Source organism: Gopherus evgoodei, chromosome 1 (assembly GCF_007399415.2).
Source record: "Gopherus evgoodei ecotype Sinaloan lineage chromosome 1, rGopEvg1_v1.p, whole genome shotgun sequence".
In the NCBI taxonomy this organism is placed as follows: Eukaryota; Metazoa; Chordata; order Testudines; family Testudinidae; genus Gopherus; species Gopherus evgoodei.
The window spans coordinates 251876090-251903941 of NC_044322.1; the positions used below are offsets into that span (position 1 = coordinate 251876090).

Genomic DNA, 27852 nt, shown 5'->3' on the forward strand with positions numbered 1-27852 from the left:
ACCTCAAATGGACCAAAATAAAGCAATATTTGTGAGAAGCACTGCAAAAAAACCATATATTATACCCTAGTTAAAACCCCTCAAACCACTATGAACAGCATCTCTTCCTCTTTCAGTTTCATGCACAGTTAACATATATAGTCAAGTCATCTGTTCACCAGCTTTACATAGTCTCTTCTTCTAGTCTTGCCTCATAAACCTTTCCTTAAAGTTCCTTAATAATTTGTGTTTTTCTTTATACTCCTCCAATCTGACATTGAAGTGGTCAGAACTGAAAGCAATATTAGAAGCTGGTCTCTTGTGGAATACAGAGAAGTGATCACCTCCAACTCTGCATCCTGATGCCTCTTCACATGCAGGCCCATTGATTTATCTTGCCACCATATCACATGCCAAGCTTGTCACGTCTAGTTATCTGTCTCCTTTGGTATTGCTGCTTTCCAGGTTCTCCATCTCACTGAATATTGTTATAAGCAGACTAGTGCATATATGTTACCATTGCCTTTGCTAGGTGAAATTAGAACTGCTCTGCTGTGTGTCAAAGGAACTATACTGCGAATGAAGATGCTTCTTTAGTGCAAGTGGTAGCATCCTGTGCTGTTTTTAAGAGGAGGTGCTGGGTTCTATCCATGCTGTTGTTGTTAAGTTCTGAGCACCGCGGAGTGCAACATAATGACAACTGAAATTCCTAGGTGGCAAGAATTTGTTACAATATTTTTTTCCAGATCATTATTTCCTAGTGTGTTTGCTTGAAAGTGATTCTCTGTGTTTCTTTCCTTGCCACCAGGATTTACTGCATCACCGATATTGATCCAGATCACCGGAAGCTCAGCCAGCTGGAGGCCATGATCCGCTTCCTCACAGGAGAGGAACCCGATCTGGAATGTGAGTGCTGGAAATGAAAGTGACCTACTGGAGCTCTCCTGTGCCTCTCCACCGTGGAGAAGGGCTGTGGGAACTTAGTGGTGGTAGATTGAGCTCATGAGCTGTATGCTCATATCTGCAGAGCTGAGTTCAAAACACTTGCTCACTTCGCAAGTGGAAATAAATTGAATGGCCACATCCTAATCCCCAGCAAGTGATTGTTTCCATTTCAAAATTACCCCAAATAAACCGGATTGAACATCTCTGTTAAGGAGAGAGCCTGGCCTGTGTTAGCTGGGAGTGCTGCAGACTATGTCTGACAGAGCTGTGGGTGGAGCCAGGAAGGAAAGAGTGCCTGTGTGTAGTTCAGAGCTGTGTAGTCCTAAAACAATAGTATAACATTATTTGTATTGTGGTAGATCCCAAAGGCCCTATTCAGAGTTGGGGTACCATTGTGTTAGGCATTCCCTCAAACACAGGAAAAAAGGCAAGCTTTGCCTTACTTCAAATTCAGTCATTAGCTCTTTAGGGTAGACGAAGTGGGTGTGACGGACAAGGGAGGACAAATGTAATGAAAAGATCATGTGGATTCATAGTTTATATATTGCATTACCTGATGTTCCCAGACAGTTACAAATCACCTGAAAGTATGTTTGGGTTTTCTTTGGGTTTTGAATTAAATGAAATCAGCTATTCCCAACTGCTGCTCTACCTGAACATCATTAGCTGGTTTATGAGTTGTAAATATCAGCACAGAAGTGCATCTTGAGGAAGGATCTAAAGGAAGAAAGAGTAGTGGCCTTATTAATCAAGTCAGAGGGTGCTCTGTGAATAAGAAGTAGCATAGAAGAAAGCACAAAGATATTTGTGAGACATGCAGATAAATGGCTGTTCAAAACTGGCATCACTGGTGGCACGAAGGGTGCAGGAATGACACTATAAAAGTCAAAAGCAAATAAGCAAGGAAGGGCAGTGTAGTGAAGGGCATTAAGGGTGAAAACAAGAGGGATGAACTTGATGAGGTAGGAAAGGGGAGCCAGTGGAGAGATTCAGAGGAAGCAGGGAGGGTGTAACATAGAATATGGGAAGGTCAATGAAAGACTCTTAGTAGCTTTATTTTGAATGGACTGGAAGGAAGTGAGATGTGTGTCAAGGAGGAGAATGAGATATATAATAAGGGCCTGGATGAAAGTTTTAGCCATATGGACAGAAAGAAAAGTTCAGATGTTGAAATTGCGATGGAGGACAAAGCAGATGGATTTGGAATGACCTGAATGTGTTATGAAAAGGAGAGGGAGGAGTCAGAGATAACCCCAGCTTACAGGTCTCTGTGACAGGGAGAAGAGGGTCTTGTCAATAATAGCAGAAAATGGGGGGATGGGGGAGAACATTAAGGAAAGATAAGGGATTCAGTTTTGGACATGTTAGGTTTAAGCTAATGGTGAGGCATCCAGGAGGAGATGTCAGGCAGACTGAAAAAAGGGACAGAGTAGATGGACAAAAGTCAGGAGTGAGGGGAAGATTTGTAAGTCAATGGCATGAAGGTGGTGAGGAAGCTATCTAAGGTAGATGAGATCTCCCGAAGTAAAACTTTTAGAGCAGGGGCGGGCAACTTTTTTTGGCCTGAGGGCCACATCAGGTTTCCGAAATTGTATGGCTGGCTGGTTAGGGGAAGCTGTGCCTCCCCAAACAGCCAGGCATGACCTGGCCCCTGGCCCCATCCGACCCCTTCCCCCCCACCTTGTGCCCCCTGATGGCCCCCCCGGGACTCCTGCCCCATTCAAACCCCCTGTTCCCTGTCATACCCCCCATCCCCCGGGAGTCCTGCCCCATCCAGGGTGGACAAGAATGGAGTGGAGGTCCTGTGATTGGCCACAGATAGATCATTCGTGAAGGCAGCTTGAGTGGAATGGGCAGAAGCTTGATTAGAGGGGATCCAGGACTGAGAGAGAGGGAGTCAAGGTAACAGTTGTAGACTGCTTGTTCAGTGAGTTAAGGGGTGAAGGCCAAAAGGGAGGGGGAATAAATAATTCTTTTGACCCTGTTTTGTTTGCTCAGCCTTTTAACCCCCCGAGCTTTTGGGCTGACAGAGGGTGACCTCTGACCCTTTAGAACTGTAAGAAGTGACCAGTGCGCTGAACTGCTTTATGAAAGTGACCACCTAAACCCCACAGTTAGGGTCACTGCACTCATATACAGCATGGGTGTGAGCTGCCCTGACTATAATGCTGTCTGTGTGGCTGCTGCTAGACAGTCTGTGAGAGTGGCTTGGTCACACTCTGGTGAGGGTTCCCCTGCTGTCCTCAGCCAAAGGTGAGGCACCCCTGGGATGGTCAGCAGATGCAAATGGGATCTTCTTTTATTCTCTGTTTTTCAACCCCCTGGATCACAAATTAGGTCAGTAACATTGCTGCTCTAAAGAATATCTAGGAGACAAAGGAATGACACCATTCTCACTCCTAATCATGTTTGGGTGTTTTTGCTCAGGTGATGAGGACTTGGTCCAGGAGGTTCTGTTTGATGCAGTGGTAACTGCGCCAATGGAGGCCTACTGGACAGCCTTGGCCCTCAACATGTCTGAGTAAGTATATGTGAAAACGCAGCTGAAATTCATTCAGATCCCATGGTCATCTTGGAAGTTTGGACAGGGTCTCCTGATTCCCTGGTGAAGCTCTGTGGCCAAGTTGAAAGAGCAGCTTGATTCCACTTGTTCCATAGAGCCCATAATAGATCCTTACATAGCACTAAGCTAACCACAGAAACAGAAGGAGGACATTGATCTCCCTCTCAGGAATGGACTCCAAGGAGGAGGAGTCTCACATTTGAGGTATTGGTAATAGATACAGAAACTGACACTTCAAAATCATGAGTTCAAATCTCACCCAAGGACAGTAGTGACTAAGCTTTGTTACCACATGACAACTGTTCCTTGAACTACATAAAGTGAATTGGGCTGAGTTCAGCTTTTATTGGAGTATCACAACTGGCACTAGCTGGCTTTCTTACTGACACTGAAGCCAAGGATTGAATGGGCCATAGAAATTGACCTACCTGTCAGACGTAGGGATGGTGCCTTCAGATCAGGGTTGAGGTACACAGATGGAAGCTTGGACTGCTGCTGCCAGGACCGAGAAGGGATATAAATCTAGAAGGTCTTGCCTCCACTTGGGGTTTTTTGGAGGCAACATTTTCCCGCAGCTGCTACCACTTGGGCATCTAGGGCCACTAGCACTTTAACACTGTATTGTTCAGATCTGCTTGCAGCATGTGTTATAAACATTGGCAGCCATGGTTGTCTTACCTGTATTTGGACTCCAACTGTTGCTACCATTGGTGGAATTGAACGAGTGGTAGGAATGGTAGGAAATTTTTGCCAACAAGCCCTAGTGTAGACACAGCCTTAGTCTGTCATCCATCACATTCCTCTCACTTAATAAGACAGTGCCATATCCATAGCAGCTGGCCCTCTACACTGTGAGCCTCTTCACAACAACATCTTCACCCACAACTCCAGCAAGGTTGCCCTGCGCCACTCAGTTACATCATCTCTCGCAATCCCTTAATCTCCCTGTCCCAGACAGATTTTAGGTTCAGCCCTGGGAGCACACCTATCCTCTCTAAGTAACTCATCTCCCACCCCAATCCCTTATGTAAATAATCTGCAGCTGGGCAGGCAGGAGTATAGGACTTTAAGTTCTTTCTGTAAAGGGACAAAATGAATGAATCACAAAAGTGTGACTGTGAGAATGAATAGTAAAATCGTAATAATCCTAATTCCCACTCGGATTTTCAAATGTGTCACTTCTGGTGTAACCCAATTGAAGGCAGTGGCATTATATCATGGGGGAATTTGGTCCTTAATACTTAAGAAACCTCCTACTCCAATGTGTTGCCCTCTGAATCTCCACTTTGGAGGTCCTTACCACATGGAAGACTTAGTTCTAGCTCTGAGAATTAATTCTGCCCCTATGGGTCTCTCTCTTTGTCCCACAGTGAGACTGAGCAGGGGGTCGAGATGGCATTTCTGGGCACTCGAGCCGGCCTCATGAGGAGCCTCCTGTATGTGGGATCTGAGAAACTCTCAAACAGGCAAGTCCTAAAATGAAACTTCACTGAGAAATTTATTCTAGTCTCTGTGAAGGAACAGCATGAAATTGCCACTGTGCCTTGAACAGTATCTAGGGTTACAGAGAACAGAATGGGAAGCAACCAGGGGGTTAGTGGAGTGGATCTGCCTGATGTGTCATAAAGGAAGGGGCGGGGCACTGTTTTGTGCTTGTTCTGTTTGTTATATGGCAAAAACCTGTCCCAGAATGCACTGGTTTCAATATAAAATGTAGGCTGATTTTTCTGGGAGACACAATCTTTTCTTTGATCGTCCCGAAGTCCTGGTCAGGAATAGAAGAGCTGTTGCCAAGACATTACAGCCAGAAGATCTCCAGTGACACTTTTTATGAGAGTGTGGGTGGGGTCTATGCTTTAGCTTTTGGGCCATGTTCCAACTTGGCTAGTAATACTCTGCCTGTCTCAATTCCCCTTGCAGTCTCATTTGCTGGATATTCTATCCTATATAGGTTCTTATACTGCCCTCTTCATCATAGTATCTGAGCACCTTCCAGGGGGTGCATTACGCAATGTGACTAACGTCTGTCACATGTAGTTAGTCTCTCTCTCATCCTCTCCCTAGAGGGAGAATTGTGTGTGCAGTGGAGTGTTTTGGCTTGGGAGGAATTTAGTTAGAGTTATTTTAGAGTTGTTCAGCTGCTTTGAGTTCCTGTTACAAAGTAGGCTGAATAAGTGTGCCCTGCACTTGGAGCAGAAGGTGCTGAAGTTTGTGATGGTCCTTTGTTCCTGTGGGAATTTCTTCCACAGTCTGGGACCAGCCCCTGAGAAGGTTCCATTTCCTGCACAGATGAGCTTCACCCTTATGGCAGTAAAGTCCCATTGTACCTGAGAAGCCGATTTGTCAAATATGCTGGGTCCAGGCCATTGACTGCTTTGAAGATATGAAGCAAGACTTTGAACTTGACTCAATATGCTGTGGGAAGCCAGTGTAGATTCCCTGTCCTATATCGATGGCACATAGCATTTTTCTGCTATTTTGAAGGGTTGCAGGTGCATCACTCCAGTGGTGGCTGCATTGCAGTGGCAGATTCCTGTATATAGTATGTAAAGCTCTCCCAAATCCTCCGGAAGGGAAAGAACCATATAAATGACCAATCATTGTTATGTCAAAATATACAGCAAAAATAAAGATCTGAAATAAAGAAATTGGGGAGGGGGAGGAAGAAGTGGAGATCTTGCAGGGAAGTCTGTTACCTAGTTATTCCTAGCACTCCCCCCAGGTATGGTTTATGTTATGGCAAGTGAAGAAGCCCATAGATCAATTTTTTTTTGTATGAGAAGCTCCAATGAGTCTCTGGAACTTGGCTGTCCTGTAAGGAGGTTATCATTTATCCCTTATGACCTCCTTTGCCCTTCTCAACCTGGTCATTAGCTCTGTCTATATCTTGTTTTCTTGATCAGACCCCTCCCCCATCTCTCTTTCACTGAGCACCATAGCCAGTTCCTGGTTCTTGACTGAGTCAGAAAACTAGGAGTCTTCATTCCCCTACCACACAAATAAAAGGGCTTCCTTATGATCTCTTTTACAGCCTCACTCTTGTGCTTGATAGCTGAATGTGTGAAGGGGATTCAATATTTTAAAAGGAATTCAGACATAGGGTAAAATTTTCTAAAGCACCCAAGTCCCATTTTTCCAAAGTGATTCAAGCATCTAGGAGCCTAAATCACTTACACACTTTTGAAAATTTTATCCAGAATTTTTTAGTTGGGTCACTAGTCCCACTTGCATAGTAAGTGCAGGCCTCTCATCTGCACAATGATCCCTGTGATGTCTCCTAAAACATTACCTGTACAGCGTTCCTTTCACCTACACATGACACCTGTTGGTACTTTAATAATTTTTTCACATCTTAGCTCATTACTACAGCTGTGACCTATGGTAACTAGATCTCTTCCCTCTGCATGTGATAACACCTGTTAATACACCCATATTGCAGATGTTAGCTGGAATAACACAAGCCCTACAGTGCTACAAATAGATATACTGCTGTTGCAACTCTGGGTTAGGATATAGGATTGTTCAGAGCTGCAGGGTACCACACAGCACAAATTCTTGTTTTGCACTTCCTTGCATCTCCCTTTTTCAGTTTTATGGTTCATTCTTACCCACAGTAGAGATGACTTATGCGTGTTAGTGTGGCCACAGTTGGATGGGCTAAGTGAGATAGGTGCTACCTGTTCACCAAATGGCAGCCTAGCCAGGTTAAGAGTTTCAGCTTCAAGGATGTTACTTATTAGCTATACCCATCCTACCTGCGACTGGTTATGTGTGGTGGCTGAACAGCCTTTGCTGGGGGGTGATGTGGACATAGATGTGAACAACAGCACCACCTGGTGGCTCAATCTGCAAAAAGTCATAAGATCTATGTGACATGCTGAGTAGAATCCAAGAAGCGGAGAAACTGGGAAATAAGGCTCTTGGGTCATGCAGATAATTCTCAGTAAGCTCAGATGTATTCCTAAACCAAACCTCTGTCTTATCTGTCTGCGGCATTAGCATTTGTAAAGCAGCTGCCACTACAGTATTTAGGTGCCTTGTGCCTTATATTAAAAAAAATTATCTTGCTTGTCTGCAACTGGACCGCTGTATTCTCCTCTTACTAGAGCTGAGAGAGTCTTATGGAATATGTAAGGATCAGTTTATTTGGGGCTACTACTCTGTATTTGACAGGATATGCAACCATCTCTCCTGAGGGGTTAGATCTTTGCAAGAGATGTGACTTGTTCTTAAAAAAGAGGTGTAGGTTCAGCATGGTTTTCTATAGCCAAGGGCCCTGTGCCTAATTGCACTTTCTTGGCAGACAAAGGATTGATAGAAGGCTCTATTAGTTGTAGTGACTCTGTGGACTGGAGAATTCTTGGGGAGTTGCGTTGAGCTGGGGTTCTCAACCTTTTTCTTTATGAGGTCCCTCCAACATGCTATAAAAACTCCTTGGCCCACCTGTGCCACAACGACTGTTTTTCTGCATATAAACGCCAGGACCAGCAAGCAGGGCAATTGCCCGGGACCCCAGGCCACAGGGGGCCCCACAAAGCTAAGTTGCTCAGGCTTCAGCTTCAGCCCTAGGTGACCGGGCTCAGGGGCTCAGGCTTCCGCCCTGCATGGTGGGGCTTGAGCTTTTGCCCTGGGCATCAGTGAGTCTAACACTGGCCCTCCTTGGTAAATTCCCTGACAAGGGCGGTGGAGGCTTCCTAAAAGTGGGGGGACCATGAGGCCATGCCCCCTACAAGGCCATGCCCTTGACCCTCCTCTTTCCCTGAGGTCCCTACCCCCTGGCCAAGCCAGAAGCCAGGCCTCGAAGGACGAAGAGCTGCAGCCAGGCCATGGTAAGAGCCACCCATACAGCTGTGGGGAGCTGCGGACCCTACATCTGCCTTGGGTGAGGGACCTGGGGGGCAGGAACATGGGCCAGGGGCTGCTCTTGGACCCCCCACCCTGGGAAAGGGGAGGGTTCGCAGCTCCTCACAGGGCCAAGGTCGGGACTTTGGGGGGAAGAGGAGGAGGAGGGTGCAGGAAGTGAGTGCAGGACGTGTCGTGAAAAGTGAATGGGCCAGGTCCATCAACTTTCAAAAGTGGGCGGGCCATGATCCCTTGGCCCATCTGTTCTGGTTTCCCTGTCCCCTGAAAGCTGCTCCCAGCCCCGGACCCCTGGCTGATAACTGGAGGCGTAGAGAGACTGTCCTGGTGGTTGTCAGGCCTAGTCCACTGAGAGCTTTGTAGATCAGCACTAGAATCTTAAAGTAACTCTGAGGTGTGATGGATAGTCCACGTAGGGCACTGCACACCACTCTCTTGCCGAGGTGTGTCTCTTTGAGAAGAGCTGCAGTGTGCTGGATCAGCTGAATCTTCCCCAGCAATTTCTAGGTATAGGCCATTGCCATAATCCAGCCTAGACGCCAAAGGCCATGTCTGTAATGGTGAGGAAGGAGGCACTGATTTCTTGCCAATCAGGTGGGAAAATATATTTCTGACAACCTTCCATGCAGCTCCAAATGTGGGTTTCTTCCAATGGCTCACATGCAGGTCACACACTCGGCTTCCCCAGTACCACCAGTGAAGTATATTGGACATCTGGACTTCATGACTTGTCCTAACCAACTCATCTTTTTAAAATGTCAGAGCCGTTCCTGTGAAAGAAGGGGCAGGAGACATAATTTCCCAAACACTGTGCTTGCGTGGGTGTTTCTGTCTCTCTCAATTCTTCCCTGCAGTTTGTTGGACACAGTTAACTTTCTGCCCTGTGTTGTACCTGTATGCTGCTAAACAGCAGCCACCATCCACCCCTGCAGTGGCTGCATTTCAGCAGTCGATGAACTGACAATGGTAGCCTGTGTGCTGCATATAGTTTCTAAACTGCTCTGGGGTCCTTTGGGGTGAAAGGTGCTGTCTGACTGTAAGGTTAGTACGTCACTGACCTGTGACTATCCTGATGCTGTATTGGTGCCCTGACAATGCTAAGTACAGAACATCCCCCCAGGTAGGCACTTTGCTGAATGCAGCTGAGGAGGGAGAAGTGGGTTTCCCTGTCCCAGATAAAGGAGGCAATTTTTACTTTTTTTTTTCTCTTCCTTACAGGAAGTTCCTGACCTTGGGGGAAAAGGAGAGTATCTTCACCATGGATCACTTCCCTCTATGGTATCGCCGAGCAGCAGAGCATCCTCCAGGGAGCTTCATCTACAGCATCACCTCAGAAGAGGGTTCAGGTAACCCTCATCTTAGCACTACAGCAAAGGAAGGAGATGGAGAAAATAAATTTGTCACTCACAGTCCCCTGCTCCCTGTCCCCACTCCATTCACCTTCATTATCCTCTTCCTGCAGGACTGAGCTCTTACACAAGGGGAGATGGCGAGAGCCATCCCTGGGCTGCTTGTTGTAACAGAAAGAGGGAGACACCTCTCAGTAAGACATGGACAGGAGAGGTGAAGAATGGGTGAGACTGCAGGGCCCAGAGTAGATGAAGGATGAATGGGGCTGCTGAAAGATGTCTGCTGAGCAGGGGAAGACAAGGAATCAAGTGAGGGGCAGGGCTGGCTCCAGGCACCAGCATCCCAAGCAGGTGCTTGGGGCGGCAATGTGCAAGCGGCGGCAGTCTGTGTGTTTTTACCCCCAAGCAGCCTGCCGAATTGCCACTGTGGACAGCGGGAGCAGTCTGTTTGCCATTAGGGCCGCTCGCGTGTTTCCATGGCGACAGCAATTCGGTGGCAGCTTCTATGTTCAGCTGTCCACAGCGGTGCAGCTTCTGTCTTCCGGCTGAAGACAGAAGCTGCCGCTAAATTGCTACCATCACAGAAACGCGTGAGCTGCACTAACTGTGCACGGACTGCTCCCGCCATCCACGGTGGCAATTCGGCGCACTGCCTGAGGCAGCAGAAACAGTAGAGCCAGCCCTGGTGAGGGGAGATGGGAAGGGCTGTAAGGCAAAGTAGAGGAAGGACAGGCAGGCTAGCTGGCTGGAATGATTTGAGTGGCAGTCAGGGGGCCAGGTGAGAGGAGGTGTGATTTGTCTGGGAGTCACTTTTTCATGGTTTTCCATGAAAATTTTCCCAAGTGGGAAAATGAGCTTTTCACAGGGAGAAGGGGAACTTCACTCCCCTCGCCAAAAGCATGTCAGTGGTCCCCACCAAACATGCTGAGTCTCATGCTGGTTCTGTAGTGTGAGTAGGCACCCCTCACCCCATGGAGCCCCAAAGTGACAGCTGACTAGCAGCTTTGTTGTGTCTATGCTCAGGATGTGACTGCCCCTGTGTGATCTCCAGAGCCTTCAGGGACCTGTGCCAGGGTGGAGGAGAACAGGAGAGCATAAGAAGAAAAATCAGAACAAAATACCATGTAACGCTCATGCAATGGAGATAGAAATCCCCTCTGTGCTCTTCCCCAGCCTCCTGCACTCAGGCACTGTCATGGAGCGCAGCGCTTTCACTGTAAAAGCTTTTTGTAGCATTGTGGTGGGAGGGTAGGTGGGAGGGGAAGTGAGCAGCGTGGAGAAGAAAATGAGGATGAGATCCAGAAGATGAACCAGGATATAAAGGGAGAGGGAGAGAAAACACACTAAACCTTCCATACATGCTTTCCTCTCCTCCCTGCCCCCAAGTATACCTCACTTAAAGAATCACCACTAGAGTGAAGGGCAGAGGTGGCAGTTGTGGCACAAGGCGTCTTCTGCCAAACTACATGCAACTTTCATTGCTCTTTGCAATAGAGCAGGGCTTAGAAAGTCAGATATTAGCACCCCGCATGGGTGCGACCTCCTGAAATCCCTGCAGTAGCTTCCTATCAACATCCAGTGTGGGAGCAGTTGCAGCTTCATCCACTATGCCCAGTAACCCATGAGAGCAGATGTCAGTTGCTAGTCACTGTGGGACAGATCCTGCAGTCCTTGCTCACCTGAACCCTAATTGACATCAAAGGTAGCTTTGTCTTAATAAGGACTGCATAAAAGCTGGTTTTTGTTTGGTTCATGGTATCCCTTAGCCATGATCAAGCTCAGGGCCCAACTGTGCTAAGCACTGACACATAGGAAGAGACAGTCCCTGCCCCCAAAAACTTACATTCTAAATAGATAGGACAGACAAAGGGTGGGGAAGGAAGGAAGGATTACTCTTAGGGATCTACTTAAATCACAGAGCAATCACACATTTTTCATGGGTTGGTCATGGCATAAATAGCAAATTTCACAGATGGATCTGGTATTGCCACCATTACTTCTATGCTACTGCTGGCCACAACACTACCTTCAGAGCTGGGTAGCTGGAGACCAGATTTCACAGGGAAGATGGGATTTCATGTCCCTGATGTGATTTTCACACCTGCAAATTTGGTAGACCTCTAATTCTACTCCCCTTTTTACAGATGAGCAACTGAAGCACAGAGAGAGTGTCATTTGCCCAAGGTCACATATTAAGTCTGTAGCAGAACTGGAAATAGAACACAGATCTCAAGTCTAGGGCCTTCACCACATGATCATTCTTCCTGTATCTACAGCTGTGACCCAGCAGGACCGGGAACTTCACATGCCCCCCACCCCCAATAGGGAGTTTGATCCTGCATTTGTCGTCTACCGGAATCCCCTACAGGCATCACAGGGGGGGTTGGGTTCACAAGGAGTGCAGGATCAGGCTCAAAGCATATGAACATCATCTGGCTGGAAAATCCTTGTGTTTCACAAGTGCTTCTCTCAATGTGTGCAGTGCCCTTGTGCAAGTCAGTCTGACTTCAGTCAAAAAAATCCACAAATGACCTCAGGCTAAAACACATAATGCAGCTGCAAAGTCGTGTTCAGGACGCGTCAGACACCAAGAAGAATGATGAAGGCAGAACTAAGACAATGACAAATGCTGGGACTGTGGGGAAGGAAAAAGGACCTAATCCATCTGCTGGGGCAAAGCATGAACTCTACAATATGTTGTGAAGGAATGAGTGGGCAGAATAAATATGCTCAGAATATTGACCTTCAAAATGTCCCTGGTAACTGTAAAAAAGAAACCAAGGCCCCTATTTTTTTTTGTTTCAACAAATCCACTAAAACCCTACAAAACTGGAATCTGTCCCGAGGACAGTTACAGACTAAAATGACTGAGTTCAACTTAGGAAATGGCACACTGCCTAAGATGCAGTTCAGACTACATATGCAACCATGGTTTTTGTAACCAGTATGTGGCACAACCTACACAGGGCCAGATTGTGATGCCCTTTACTTGGCCATGGATGAATTAGGAGCCAGAATCCTGTTGGAGTTGAGGTTATGGCCTCATCCATCCTGCCCTGCAGAGTGGGGCTGGTGCACCAGCAGAAGCAACCTGCTCCGTCCTAGTGCACTGTCTTCCATGCACGTGTGCAGCCCCAGGAGAGGCTATGCCTACTTGACGTACAACCACCTCAGTGTTCCTCATGGGGACAGAGTACACTGGCCACAAGGCCCTTTATGCAGAGCTGTTCTATAAATGGGCACAATCTAGTCCAAGGTTTGATTGTGCCTGCTTTTATGCCTCAGAATAATAGCTGAACCGTGTTTGTGCATTCACTCATACGACACTTCCTAAACTTTGTGTACCAGTGCATTCTGGGAAATCTGGGCAGCTAGCCTATACTGTGTCAGGAGAAAGCATAGAGGACATGCACACAGAGAGGCACCAGTGGCATGAGGTGCAATGTGCTCTGGGGCATCCTGCCTCACAGAAAACAAGGAGGACGAAGGACTGGCTTATTTGAGTGGTGTTCCTCCAGTTTTAAACCCGTCTCACTGAACCCCATACTTGGCCTTAGGACACAGCCCACTTATTCAGACAGGTAAACAAACTTGAGGTGGGCAGGAAGTTTGGCTGAGTCTTGTAGCAGCTTGTCAGGGGTTATGTACTTTCTTATTTTGAGGGCAACACCCTTGCTGTCATGGGCCATTCCTCCAAGAGGAAATCCGGTCTCCTGAACTGCCAATTAGGATGCTTCAGTGTTCTGGGAGATTCAGGCATGAGATTAGAGTTGAGCTTGTCAATGTTGGGGCATCCTTTGTGCACTAATAGCATGTGGCCTCCCCCATGCACCCAGTCCATGTCAGAGCTGGCTACTTCAGTGATCTGCGTGGTTTTTCTGTGTGGAAAGTAAAGAGCTTCTGTGTGTGGTCTGCACCCCTTCCCCTGGCAACAGAGGGAAAGTAACTGAATCTGCTACATCTGTGTCTTGACAGAGGGAGGTGGCAAACCAGAGGTGGTGACAGTGAGCACATCTGTTGCTGTGACTGTGGATGGGAAGACGGCTATTGCTGCAGGTAGGAACTGCCAAGCACAGGTTTTTATTTTGTTCTTGAATAAGAGGGCGGCACAATGTCTTCCAGGGGGGAACCTTCCTTACAGTGAGATCTGTTAGCCTATGGAATTGTCTTCCTAAGAAAGTGATGGAAACTACATGACTTGTGTTATCGAAAACTAGACTGGACAAAGCACTAGAAAATATACATTATGGCTCAATCCTGCGTTGGGCACAGGGAGAGGGACTGGGTGAATTAACAGGGTGAATTCTGTTGCTAATATCTGTGAAGCTATGGATTGGTGCAGTCGTCAATTGTAGAGCAGAAAGCTTGCACAGGGGGTAGTTTTGGAGCTTTGAGATCATTGTACTGTGTTTGGGCCAATGGAATATTTGTGGTGCTTACACTGAGTTTCAAAAGAATGAGATGTGCTTGTACCTCCAGTCATTCTGCTGACTTTGAAATTCTTTCCTGTAAATTCTCACCATTTCCTGTAAATCTGATCCTTGTGCCCCCTCTGAAGGAGTTTTACTGAATTCCATGCGTGCTATTGGAAGATAATGATCTCACATTTATAGAACACCCAGTCACATTCTGGTATGCAATCCAGATCAGTGAGGGCTTGTGTCACTGCCTGCCCTGTAACCCATAGTGCCTCAAAATGCTCTTCCGTTGTAGCTGCGTGACTGGATGCTCCAGTCAGCAGACAAGCATGCAGAGTGGGGGGGAGGGGCGTGCAGCACTCTGTTTCTGGAAAGATGGTCCCAACAGCCCCCAGTCCTAAATTTTTCCAAAATAGTGTGTTCTGCAATGGTCAACCCTCTCCTGGACCATTCAGAGAGATAGTAAGGTGTGTTTGTTCCTTTAAAAGTACAGTACCCAGCAGCTTGCCACATGAACTGGAGTTAACATTCGCTTTAAATCAAACACAGCACTGGGTTGGTTTAGAGTCAAAGTAAAACAAGTCTATATTAACAAAAGAGGAGGATATAAAGTTGGTTAAAGTATAAAGGATAGAGTTAGAAATGGTTACAAGCAAATAAGAATGTGTTCTAGAGGCTAAGACTTAACATAGCAAGCTACAGCCTTTGTTCAAGGTAGTTTCCTTATCAATCTACTTTCCAGCAAGTTGGCTGACCACCCCTCTGGTCAGGATCTCCCATAAAATCCAAAGTACTCAGTTCATTTGCCTTAGCTGAAATATAACTTGGAATTCTTTGCCCCTCTCTTTATAGTCCAGTGCACCTTTTTAATGGATTCTTCTGAAAGTTACCCACCAAAGTAAAGTTCATTCAAGCTCTGAGGGAGACAGCATGGAGTCTCCTGGTGAAGGAGCTTACATGATGGTTTCTTCTTTCACTGGTGTTTGCTAAATTGTAGACCGATCTGTTTCCTGCAATCTCCTCTCCTTGCTGTAAATGCTGGATGGTTGTCTCCTCCCCTTGTTGGTTCGATGGTCCTGTTTACCATCTATGGTAAATTGCATTCTCTCTGTTGGCAGAATCACATTCTTTTTTCTAGGGTGGGATAACTTTAGCCCTGCCTGGCAAACATACTTCAAGAACACAATTCCCAATATGTTTGTAATTTTGAATTTGTCCTCCGTACACAAAATAATATGAATGATCAGTATGGTATTAGCTTTCTATTGATATCTTACATGACACCTTTTAGATACAGATGAGATTAGTGGGTTAGGGTATATTCAACTCATCAGGTCAGCTGAAACTCACTACCAGATCCAATGAGCTCCTTGCCCTCTGACTTTAGGATGCTGGTAGGGTCACTCGCTCTTTAGTCCAAAAGATCCCAAACTGTTATATAAAACCTACAATTATCCAGTACTCACCACTGAAATGAAACCACCTCTGGGATGAAATGGAACAGCTGTTTAACAAAACAGAGCAATTCTAAACAATTTATGATACATACCATATCCAGCTGAAACTGCAGAGGTAATATAAGGTGTCTCTTGGCAGTTTCTGTTGTGCTTAAGATTAAAATAAGGAAAATTTAGTTTCAATGTTAGGGGAAATTTTATAATGGAACAAGTTGCAAGAACAGGTTATAGAGTCACTGTAACCAGAGACGTTCCGAGATTGACAACCATCTACCAAAGGCTGTTTAAGATAATTAAATCAAACACGATATAATCCAGGAAGGTGGAATAGACAGCCCATTAGATGTAGCTTCTAACTCAAATACTTATTTTCAGTTTCCATCAGTCTTCCTTTTTTTTTTTTTTTTTTTTTTTAAGTAGATGGGCTGCCATTGAAATCCTTAAGAGACTCTGCTTCTCCTCTGTGATCAAAGGGAGATGACATGGTGGTAAAAATGCTAGTGTCCTGTTTACAGTAGGATTTGGTAGTGATACTGGGTAAGACGATCACTAGTACAGACATGGTTGCTTTTGTCCATACTGAGTGAAGAGTGCAAGCGACAGGCCCTCAGCTGGTGTAAATTATCATGGCTCCATTGACATCAATAGAGCTGTGGTGGGCATTTTTGATATTATCCTCCATCGAGAAAGTTAAACTGAATTACATTATGGTAGTTGGCTGAACCGTTCAATAATATTGTTACCTCTTAGACCAGATTCTGTGCTCCACTTAGGACTAAATCAAAAATTGCTTCTCCCTTTGTAGGTTCCATGACTAGCTGCTCCCAGAAGCAGAGAGGAGACAAGTGCCATCCACAAGAGCTGGAAGATAGGACTTGATAAAATGCATGTACAGCTGCTTGCATATTAAATAATTAGATTATACTCATATGAAACCATTCCATGGAGGCCTAAGAATTAGGATCAATGATCAGGTATACATGTGTTCTAATTTTGCCAATATTATCTGATTTACTAGAGATAGTAGTTTAATATTACTTACATATTTCTTGGGAGCTGTGTTGGTAATAATATGCCCCATAAGGGATAGACTGAACGTTTGCTCTCAGCTCTGGGTAAGGGACAGTATATAGCTGCCTCACACCAGAAGGACCCCTGGGGAAAAAACTGTGATTGGGAGGGTTACTTTCCTTCCATGGTTCCCCTTTACTCCAGGGGGAAGTATGTTATGGAGCTATTTGCATGGTGCAACTTACTTCCTACTTCTGCTCTGCTGGCCAATGAATTGTTGGAATAGGCTAATGCATACACTCATCATTTTACAAACATTTTATGGAACCTAATTTAAAAAAAAAATCCCACATTTCAGCCCAATGAATGTTTATGGCTTAGTCAGGAAGGCTTGGAAACAATAACATGATGTGGGGACCATTGGGTATTTCCAGAGGGAGCAAAATATCCTGGAAAACAACCCTTTGGAAATCTGTTAGTGGAGGTAGCTGAGGTTGAGGCTTGCCCTGGAAATTGAGCTTTTTGTTGCAGAAACTAAGGAAAGTGGACATTTGGGTGTTTGAGCCAGCCATCTTGGAGTTAGAACTTCAATTTAGGAGAGAGTCATGTTTGCAAGTGCAGATGACTCAGCACCAGAGGAATAAAAGAACAGGAGGCAAGTCTGTTAAGAAACTGCTGAATATCCAAGTTACTTGATTTATATATTATGCACATGTATCCTGAAAGGATTTTTAAATTGTTCTGTTACAATAGTTAATTTCTTAGAAATCAGGATAAGAATGGCCTTATTGCTAGGTGGAAAGACACGCCTTTTCATCACACTGAAGAGTACTGTTGCAGGGGTGTATATGCCTAGCCTTGAATAGTAATATCTCAAACTGACATTGGTAGCAGTGGAGCAAGAAGACGGCATTTTATCAAATCCTATCTTCCAGTTCTTGCAGATGGCAGATATCTGGGGCCTATAGCCAGAATGGGAACACAAGCTTAACTGTTGTGGACATAACAACAAGATATTATGCATGCAGGGCCATCCCTAGGAAGATGTAGGGCCTGGGACAACCCCCTTCTTTGCCCCAGGCCCTGCCCCCATTCCACCCCTTCCCTCAAGCCCCCGCCCCCACCCCACCTCTTTCTTTCTTCCCCGCACCATCCCCTGAATGACACTGGGAATCAGCGTGGCAGCCTGTAGCAGAGTGGACTGGAACTGGGTCACTCGCTGCTGCTGGCACCAGGCCCCCCGCTAACCTCCCAGGCCACCCTGGATCCCACATCACCCTAAAGCATGGGGGGCCCCAAAGCACGGTAATCACAAACATTGGTGGAGCCAGGTCCATGTTCCTAAATATTGGTGGAGCATGGGCACCATGGGCCCATATATCTTGCCACCTATGTACGTGTTCTGCTTTTGTAGCCTCTCTATCCTCCATTAGCATTGCACGGTCACTGTCACCATCTTGGTTTGGTGGTTGGTAGTATATCTCTACTGCTATATCCTTTTTATTCAAATGGAATTTCTATTCACAGAGGTTCTATGATACAGTTTTTCATTTAAAATGTTTACCATATTTGACTCTGTATGCTTTCTTTTACATATAATGCTACTCTCCTACCAGAGCAACATATGCTGTCATTCTTAAATATTTTATAGCCTGGTATTACCATGTCCCACTGAAATTGAAGGGAAAATAAAACCTTTCAAAGTGTTGTTGGCCGTTGAGGAGCAACTGACTTCCCAGGGGAGTGATAATATAATATGGATTCTTTCACCTCTAAACCACCATTTCAAATCCAATCTAGGTCATAAGTAATCTTAAAATTATTACCAACTCAAGGCTGTTCAGAGATTGCTGTGAAATAAGTTGATGGTTCTCAGCACAGACATTACCATAAAAACTGGCATCAGCTGACACTATGGCTAGCATTCCCAACTGAGAATAAAACAGCAGAGAGACTAAAGTACCCACAGATGGCCAGAGGTATTCACTCTGAGTGCAGCATTGAGGTGTATTTAGGAACATGGGCTCAGCTCAGTGGAAGTAAGGAGCTTAAGTACCTTTGAACATCTGGATCATAGTGTTTTCAACTGAGACATAAACATGAAATCCTGATCATGTGTGTTCCTTAAAGATACCATGATTCTTGTAATAGGTAAACATGTTTGGAAGACATGGCCAGTTCCAGGTGGGTAATGCCTTTAAATCCGCTCCGCACTTTCCAATGACTCAGGTATTCTTCTCTACCTGTTTTGTAGCTCATTGTTGAAGAGTTCCCATATTTCACCCGAGAGGTGGCAGCTCAACAGTGATGTGCAAAGTAATTTCTCTATGCAGGCCCCAAAGGATTCACATAGGCTGTCCCCGCACCCGTGCATAGCCCCATTGACTTCACTGCGGGTATATGGGTCTGCCTGTATGGAGCTAATTGTTGGACTGGAGCCTACATTTGCAACCACTTTAGGATCTTACACATATATAATGTCTTTCATTCTTCTTATTCAGAGTTTGCACTGTTCCCAGTATACCCTATAATGGAATGAGTTTGTAGTTATTGGACAAGTTATGACAAAATCATATAAACAGGCTTGGAGGGCTTTTTAAAATGCTATTTTAAAAAGTGTCACCTATGAAATGACCTGTCATCCTGCCAGTGGCTGTAACTGTCATGTGCTTGACTTGCTGATGCTTGAGGAGATCCAGTGCATTCCAAAATATCCATAACACATGCAGTGATAAACTCATGTCTGGGATTTATAACAGGGCCTGCAAGGAGCAAGCCCTCATAGCACCTCTTCCTGTTGGAAGCTCCAAATACCTAAAGAGCTGTGTCCCCTTTGTTCTGGCAGCTGAGTTTCACTCCCCTCGATGCTGTGAAAGGCAAACCCTCAAAATCAAACAAACAAGGTGTCATAAACCTGGATTCTGTCAGAGAATTATAAAATAATTAGGAACAGGAAACTGGGGGACTGGAGGGCCAGGGCAGGGGTTGGTCATCATATGTGAAAGCCTGACATTGTCAGCTCGGGTCAATAATAAGGCCCAGGACAGAATGGGCTAAAGACTGAACTATCCTCTGAAACCTAGAGATGCTGCCTCCAGGTCAGAGTGAAGACTCATTAGTCAAGCTGGGCTCAGTGCAGGAACTGAGATGGGTGGGGGCAAAGATGACTCAGCATCTTCTTTGCAGCGCTTGGATTCCAGATATGTAAACTAGAGCAGCCCTGGGGCTGCTCTAAATTATGCTGTACTGCAGTGGCCTTCTATGGATCAGAATAGATAAAGTGCAATGTGCTCTGGCCAAGATGCCTCTTTCCTGCTGCTGGCCATACCCCACACCAGGTGCTGTGAGGGGGAGCAGCATAAAACTATTTTCTGGCTCTAGGCCCCTGGGGGATCTCACCCAGCTCCAAAAGGTAGTCCCAGGTGGCCAGTTCTGGCCAGTTTAGGGCCCTTTGAAACTAGGGGCCAGCCAGGACCCAGAATCAGTCATAGATGGGGAGCAGTGTAGGAGAAGCTTGTACTGCTACTGCCTGTGCTGTACTTGTTTTCGTGAGTTAAAAATACCTACCAGATATATTGCACTTTGCAGTTTCAATGCATTGTGCAAATATTAACTAAGGGCCAGGATATTAATTATAATTAATAAGAAGGGAGGTAGTCTCTGGGGATGTCAATCCAGTACCATTCTCTAGCACTAACTTCACTAGAAATAATTGTAATTGAAACCTTCCTAACTCTGCTTTAAATAACATTGTGTCAAGTGTTCTCCCATGTGACTCAGTAACCTGGGGCTTTAGCCTTCTCGGGGGGAAGCCACTGCAGTCACATTGCAGCTGCTGACATAAAGAGTCCCAATGCAACTGCTGCAGGCTGAGCAGGAGTTTAGCTGTCTCCCTGGGCTGCCTGTAACATTTCTTTCACTGCATAACCTCCTCGAGTGCTTTGTTTGGCTGGCATCTGATTGCCATTCACAGCATGAACAAATATGAGCTCCTTTTCAAGAGCTCCTTGCTGTTGTTGCCATGGGTCAAGAATGGTAGCCAAGCTGGGACCTGCAAAGCTTTGGGATCTGAAGGAAAGTCCTAGGCTGCCCCACAGAACTGACAGGGCATCAAAATAGGGATTCAGGCACTAAGGGTATAGTTTGTTTGACGTCATCTTGTAATCTTCCTCTCTGTTTAAATTCAGAACTATCATTTAATGTTTGCATTACACTTGTGCCTATGGACCAGGCCAAAACTGGTACTGCAATCGATGTAGTAAGAGACAGTCCCTGACCCAAAGAACTCACAATCTTAAGAGAGAAGGCAGACAAAGGGGGAGCATAATCCTTCCTTCTCCCACATTATACAGAAGGAAACCTGAGGCTCATCCCTGGGGCCAGCTTTTCAAAAGTGCTTAGTACGATTTTCAAAAGGTGTTTGAAGCTGACTGGTCTGGGAGATTGATAGCAGGATAAAAAAATCTTTCACCTCTAGGCCGCCAGTTGAAATCTAGCTTAAGGCATAAAGACAGGCGTGGGAAGCCTTTCATTTGAAAAGCGGTTGCTTGCCAATTTAAAGTCTTTCTCTCCACCCTCAGTTTTGACTGTATGATATGTATTACCCGTTGGCAGGGAGATGAGGTGCAGGTGACTTTATCAGCCATTCTGTTGCTGTGGCACCACTCAGGGCCGGTCACTATAGTGATGCTGGTTTAGAAACCAGTATTGTTAAAGCAATACAACTGTCTAGTGTGGATGCAGTTATACTTGTATAAAGAGGCTTAAACTTATAGGAGCAAGCGCTAGTGACATAAGCACCTTTCTACTGAAATAACTGCACCCACACTAGGGGGTTGCACCGCTTCAGTTATATTGGTTCAGAAACTGACATAGTTATAGTGATACAAAAAATCATGTATAGACCAGTTCTTACAAATAAATACTGTGGTATTCTAAAGGGGCGTCCTACCCTGACCCCCACCCCCAGTCATCGTCAGCTGCAGTATGTGACATCTCTGCTCTAGGGCAGGGACTTCTCTGCACTGGTGGAGTGTTCCCTGGATGTAAGGCAGCCTGGTATGCTGGGTGGATTGCGCTCCATTGGCAGAGAAAGCAGTAGGCTCCCTGGGTATCTTGGGCAGAGAAGGGAAAGGGCAACTCACTCCCTGCCCGTCACCTGCTGTTGCTATATCTGCTGCCTCCATCTTTATGGCACTCCCTCCTGCCCACCCCCCCCCAATCCCTGAGCAGCTTCTCAAACCTCTCCTCCTTCCACAAGCAACTTCAGAGCAGGGAAAACAGCACTTCATTGTATTGGGCAGTGGTTCCATAGCCTCGAGAAGGGCAGTGCCCTGGAAGTGAGCAGTTGGGCCTGGGAAGGGCATTTAGTGGGGGAAAGGATGGGGCTAGAACACTGCTGCACTCCAGCAATCCCCAGATGGCAGAACAGCCTTTTGGAGTCTACTATGTCCTAGCCCTCAGCTGTCCTGGGGATGCTGGTGTGCAAATGCCACTGTTGAGCATGCTGCCCAGTATTGCCTCATTGCTTCCTTGTAATCACCTATCAGTCTGTAGCCATCTGCTGCTTCATCTTATGTTTAGATTGTTAGCCCCTTGTGGGGCTGGACCCATCCTTTTGGCCTGTGTTTGTACAGGCCCTAGCACAAGGGGGTCCTGGTCCATGACTAGGATGGCTCCATGCTATGGTACAACCACGCCTAAGAGGAGTTCAAATACCAACCAAGGCACATTAGGCTCAGCTGAATAAAGTAAGCAATAAAAATAGAGAACGCAGCAGCTAGGCCCAGGATCTAATAATAAAGTATGGGCCATTTATGTTAGCAACAAAGACCAATCCTCCCCCCCACCCCACCCCCAAAAAACAACCCTGTTATCATGCTGGCGGCTGTGCTTGTATGTCTGTTGTTTTCTTTTCCTCCTCCCGTTAGCCATTTGTTCTCTTTTGTAAGCTCTTCAGGGCAGTGACTGTCTCCCTATGTGTTTGTAGAGCAGTATTCTAGCACCTAGTACAATGAGGTGTTGATCCTGACCAGGGCCACTGGTCACTATTCAATAGGCAATATTTAATGCTAGCAGTCAGACCCCCTCAGCCAGTTTGAGCAGAGATTTGCACATTGCACCACTTATTCGAGGGGGGGAGAGAGCACGCATTTATGTAAATCAGAGTGCAAGGCTGTGCAGAACAGAGTAACAATAATGCTTTACATTGCTATAGCTCTCTGGGGCTTTGTGAACATTAATGAATTTAGCCTCATATGCCAGATTCTCTGCATAACAAAGAAATAACCCTGACACTGAGGCTCAATATCTGTGCAGCATCCGTCCATTCGGATGATCCACCTTCAGGGCACGTTTTTTCTAAGGGACAGGCTGGCGGGTAGACTGAGATGGGCTTTTCATTTAGAAACTGGGAGAGGTATTTCCCTGGGAAATCTGCCCCTCCCATCTCCCTGTCCATTGGTTTGAAGCCCGTTCCCGTGTGGGACTCCAACCCAGGAGCTGGTTCTTGCTTGCGCACAGCAAAGCTTGCCGGGCCAAGGGTTACCCATCAAACAACTCCTCTTTGTGGCTCTTCTGATTGCTGTTGCAGCCGTGCTTGAAGGGAAAGGAGCCCTTGACATTGGCTCAGGAGAGGCTCACGTACAGCTGGACTTTTGAGATTGGCACCCGGTGACTTTGCCACATTCCAGTTGCTTGCAAATTATTTGATATCATTTTGATTCCAAGCTGAATTAGAGCAGTGAGGGGGTTGCTATGGCAACCATTTCCTTGTGCCGTTGGTTTGACTCATTGCAGACAATTACTCTCGCGCTCCAGGAGTCACAGATGTGCTGGGAGAAGAATCATGTGTTGGGCTTTCAACTTTTCACTTTTAATTTCCTTTCCGTTCCCTCCTTGCATTAACTCGTGCGTAACTGCAGGAGCTAGGAATGTATGTGTATGCATGACACTACCTGAGCACGTGTGAGCATATTATGTGTTTATGGACATGGGGGCAAAGGTGCATGGTATATGACTGTTGTCTGTTTGCGTACCTGGGGTGGGGGGATGTAACAATGCATTGAGTGTACCTGGTGAGTGCGTGCATGTGTGCACTGAGGGGTGTGGGTGTGGCGGGAGAGGTGGTCACATGCATGTATGCACTGCAGAGTGTAGACATACATACATGCACTCTGTGTGTCTACACACGCACTTGCATAAATGCACTGGTGTCCATATGACCATGCATATGTGCATGTGTGTCTATGTCTGCACATGTACATATTTGTGTGTGTGTGTGCGCATGTATCCATGGGGTTAGAGGGTGCGCAGCATACAGGCTGTGCATGTTCAAGCATGGTGGCTGGTCTGTGAGTGTTTAGAAGGACTGTTTGTGACGAATTTCTAGTGATTAGCTGCATCTGGTCAGTGATAGACAGAGACAGGCGTTCCCTCACATTTAGGGGCTACGTGAAAACTTGCACATTGCCAGGCAGGTGGCATTACACTCATGCCCAAGCAGAATTTGAACCAGTTCTCAGCATAGATGAAAAGCCAATATATTATGTCACCATGTGACCCCACTCCATTCCCAACCCTCCAGCCCTCCCAGAACATACTCTCAGACTTGCATAGGACATGGAAAGTATGATATTGTCCATGCCAGGACCACACTCTAATGCAAGGGAACCTGATCTACGGCTTACGGTGTGTTAGCTCACATGCATCATACATCTCTAAAGGAGAGCGGTCACTTACTTGCTGGGAAAATGATCCCAAATGGTAACTATAAGGCTCAGAAGCTGCCTCTGTGTTTTGAGACAAGGCTGATGATGAAGGGTGCATATTTTTGCACATGAATTCGGGTTGTGGAATTGTTCAGCATAGTTAAAGGAGCTGCATTTCAGATAGGTTCCACCTTTCTACTCAGTATGGATGGAGGGTCAGTGTGACAAATCTGAGGCTACCCCAGGAATTGATAGAATCAGACTGCAGGGCCCTTGCAGCTTCCAACTCCCTGAGCTCTCCAGGAAATAGCTTCTGAAGGTGAAAATTCCGTTCTCACATACAGGTGGAATCCAGTTGCTGTATGTCTTAATATGATGTTTTGGCACTGGAAGAAGTGAGTGTGTGAGAAAGACCCCTGTGGCTCTGAGCATTACCCTAAGTTGGTGATGTCCAAACTTTTAATATTTTTAAAAGGACAAGGGCTTACAATCAATATTCTTGAGGAAATTGTCTCCCTCCCTTTGCACTGTCCAAGTGATGAATGAAGAAATTTCCCACAGATCCCTAGCTGAGGATTCCTTCAGTGTAGGAGAGTCCCCAGCTGGCATAGCCAGCTCCTACACTTCCCTTCTCATAGTCTCTGGGGCACGGGGCCTGTTAGGGGCAGAGCTGTAGAGTGACTGGAGCGCACTGCACTCCAAGTATTCCCTGCTAGTGGATAGTTGCTTTAGGGGGGCACAGTTAGCTCTCAGCTGCTCTAACCGGTACCAGGGCTGGGGCAGAGAATGAGGGAGCTCTAACTCATTGCTGGTTCGTAACTTCTTTTGCCCAGCCTGAGCTACTCCAGGTGGCTATGTGTGGAAGAGGTGGGCTGTACTTTGCTCCCTAGCTTCAGGCAGAGCCAGTCAAGTGCCTGTGCTGCTTTCCCTAGCCCCTCACAGCCTCGCAAGGAAGCCAGCGATTGCAGCAGCAGTGGCTGCTCTATGCAGCAGGCAGCCAGCAGGGGAGTTGCTGAGCAGCTGCAGCAGGCAAAGAATCTCAAGCTGTTCAAAGCACCCCCTTGCTAACATCAGAGCTGTGCCTGGGGCTGCGGGGGAAGCAGTAGGAGGCAGGGGCCTGCACCACCTCCCTGTAGTACTGATTCAAACATTTCCATTCATGACCAAATACACTTTCGTTTGTGACACAGCTGAGGGCCACAATTTAGAGTCTCACAGGCAGGGCCGGCTCTAGCCATTTCGCTGCCCTAAGCACAGTGGCACGCCGCGGGGGGCGCTCTGCCACTCGCCGGTTCCGTGGCTCCGGTAGACCTCCCGCAGGCGTGCCGGCCCAAGCACACACAGACCTTAAGGTGGCCATCCTGCAGCAAAAAAACTTCAGGACCAGACTTTGAAGAGAAACTGGTGAGCTTCAGTTCATCTGCAAATTTGACACCATCAGCTCAGGATTAAACAAAGACTGTGAATGGCTTGCCAACTACAGAACCAGTTTCTCCTCCCTTGGCTTTCACACCTCAACTGCTAGAACAGGGCCTCATCCTTCCTGATTGAACTAACCTCATTATCTCTAGCTTGCTTGCATATATATACCTGCCCCTGGAAATTTCCACTACATGCATCTGACGAAGTGGGTATTCACCCACGAAAGCTCATGCTTCAAAACATCTGTTAGTCTATAAGGTGCCACAGGATTCTTTGCTGCTTTTGCAGATCCAGACTAACATGGCTACCCCTCTGATACACGGGCCCCAGATTAGCCACCACTGCATCCGAACCCGCTCTCTCGACTGACCTGGATTTTGTAAAGTAAAAGAGCTGTGAAGGAAGAAGCCCCCTGCTTTTGATAAACCCTTTAAAAGGCAGATGGGATGTGGGGGCTGGAATACTGTGCTGCAGTTGAAGTGACAGTGGAGGAGATCAGAGAAGAGAGAATCTAAAGAGCAGCTGGTCAGAGAGGGCATCACAGAAAGGGATGATCCGTTACTAAGAAAAGAAAAATGAGAGTGTGAGCAGGATAAAGTGAAGTGAAAAATCAAAGGCACTGAGACCATGGAGAGATTTAAACCAGCAGAGACCAGGCAGGGAGGGAGAAGATTGAAAATACACTGTTGAGACCAGGACTGAGAGAGAATGCAGAGACAGTCTGAAGAGAGAATAAGCTTGTGGCTCAGGTACAGAGAGGGAGTCATGCCTGATTTTCCTCTCATTAACACTGGTGTAAATCAAGAGCAACACTGCTGAAGTCAATAGTTTTATACTAGTGTAAAACAAGGGGTCAGTGAGCTCAAAACCTAGCCCCAGTGTTCTGTTCCCAGCCCTGTCCATGACACCCTGTGTGACTTTGTACTAGCCTTTCTGTGCCTGAGTTTGCCCATCTTTAAGGAGTAATCATTAATACTTACCTGGCATATGAGGCTAGATTCATTAATGTTCACAAAGCCCCAGAGAGCTATAGAAATGTAAAGCATTATTGTTACTCTGGATATTTCCCCAGAGCTTTATGCAGAGTTGAGTAAAGATCTCAGTGCTTCTTCCGTGAACATTTACTCAGATAAAAACCTGAATTGTTCACGTTTTTATCCTTTACGTGTTCACTTTCTGCAACTGTTGTAGCAAACAAGCTGATTCCCAGGTATGTACATGGAAAAAGCAAATGTTCAGGGCTAAATTGTGGTTTGCCTAAGCATGGGGCGGTGTGTTGCTGCACTTCCCCGGGAGCAGCCCAGAAGGCTGATTTTGACTTTCCCCTTCACACACTCGCTGCCTTCCGTTTTTCCCCTTGCTCGCTGGTGAACTACTCTCCACCAGCCCGATACCTGGCACCAGCCCAGCTACATTAAGGGGTGGAGCCAAGACTCTGTCAACTCCCTATCGCTTCCTGCCCACACACAGGAAAAGTCTACCAGGCCTGTGCCAATTGTTCTCTCTCTGTCCCACACAGCTACCAACAGTCCAGGAAACCCACAAAGGGGAGAAAGGAGGCATCTTATGCTCCTCTACTCCCCTACACAGTCTCCCAAGCTAGGCCATGATTTCGTGTTCACACTGAATATTATGTAATGGTTAGTTCTTCAAATAGTATCCCTATGGGTGCTCCACTGCAGGTATGCTCACACCCCTTGTGCCTTTAATTGGAGATTTTTTGGTAGTAGTGCCTGTCCAGCTGCACATGAGCCCTGTGCTTTCTGGTGCCGCCTTCTGAGGCTATCGAGGCCTGGGTGGGTGAATCACCCTCAGTTCCTTCCCAACCGCTGCAGCCTGAGTCAGTGGCTGACTTTCAAAGTCTCTTAGCCTAGTTACCCTTCTTTATTTTATTGTTTTTTCTTTAGTTATTTTGTTTATTTTTCATCAAGGGTGGATTTACCATGAAACAAACCATGCTGTGGCACGGGGCCCCCAATGACAGGGGGACCCCAACGTGCAGGACCGAATTTAATCAGCGTTGCAAGACACGAATTGATCCAGACTTTCTGCGTTCTGCAAACTTATTCTGCGAACTGTGCTCTAAATGTGGTATTTTGAAGTAGTCTAGCAAAGAATTTTGCTTCACCATTTTTTTTG

The 27852-nt window shown here is 46.4% G+C and overlaps 1 protein-coding gene across 1 annotated transcript in view; it reads left to right on the forward strand.

The window, feature by feature from the left end:
- The window catches only part of CACNA2D4 (calcium voltage-gated channel auxiliary subunit alpha2delta 4), a 164304-nt gene that overhangs the window by 66294 nt on the left and 70158 nt on the right, over positions 1-27852 (forward strand). The window contains 5 exon segments of the mRNA XM_030549257.1: positions 788-885; positions 3352-3445; positions 4858-4957; positions 9570-9693; positions 13672-13752. Coding sequence (XP_030405117.1) covers positions 788-885; positions 3352-3445; positions 4858-4957; positions 9570-9693; positions 13672-13752 — 497 coding nt within the window.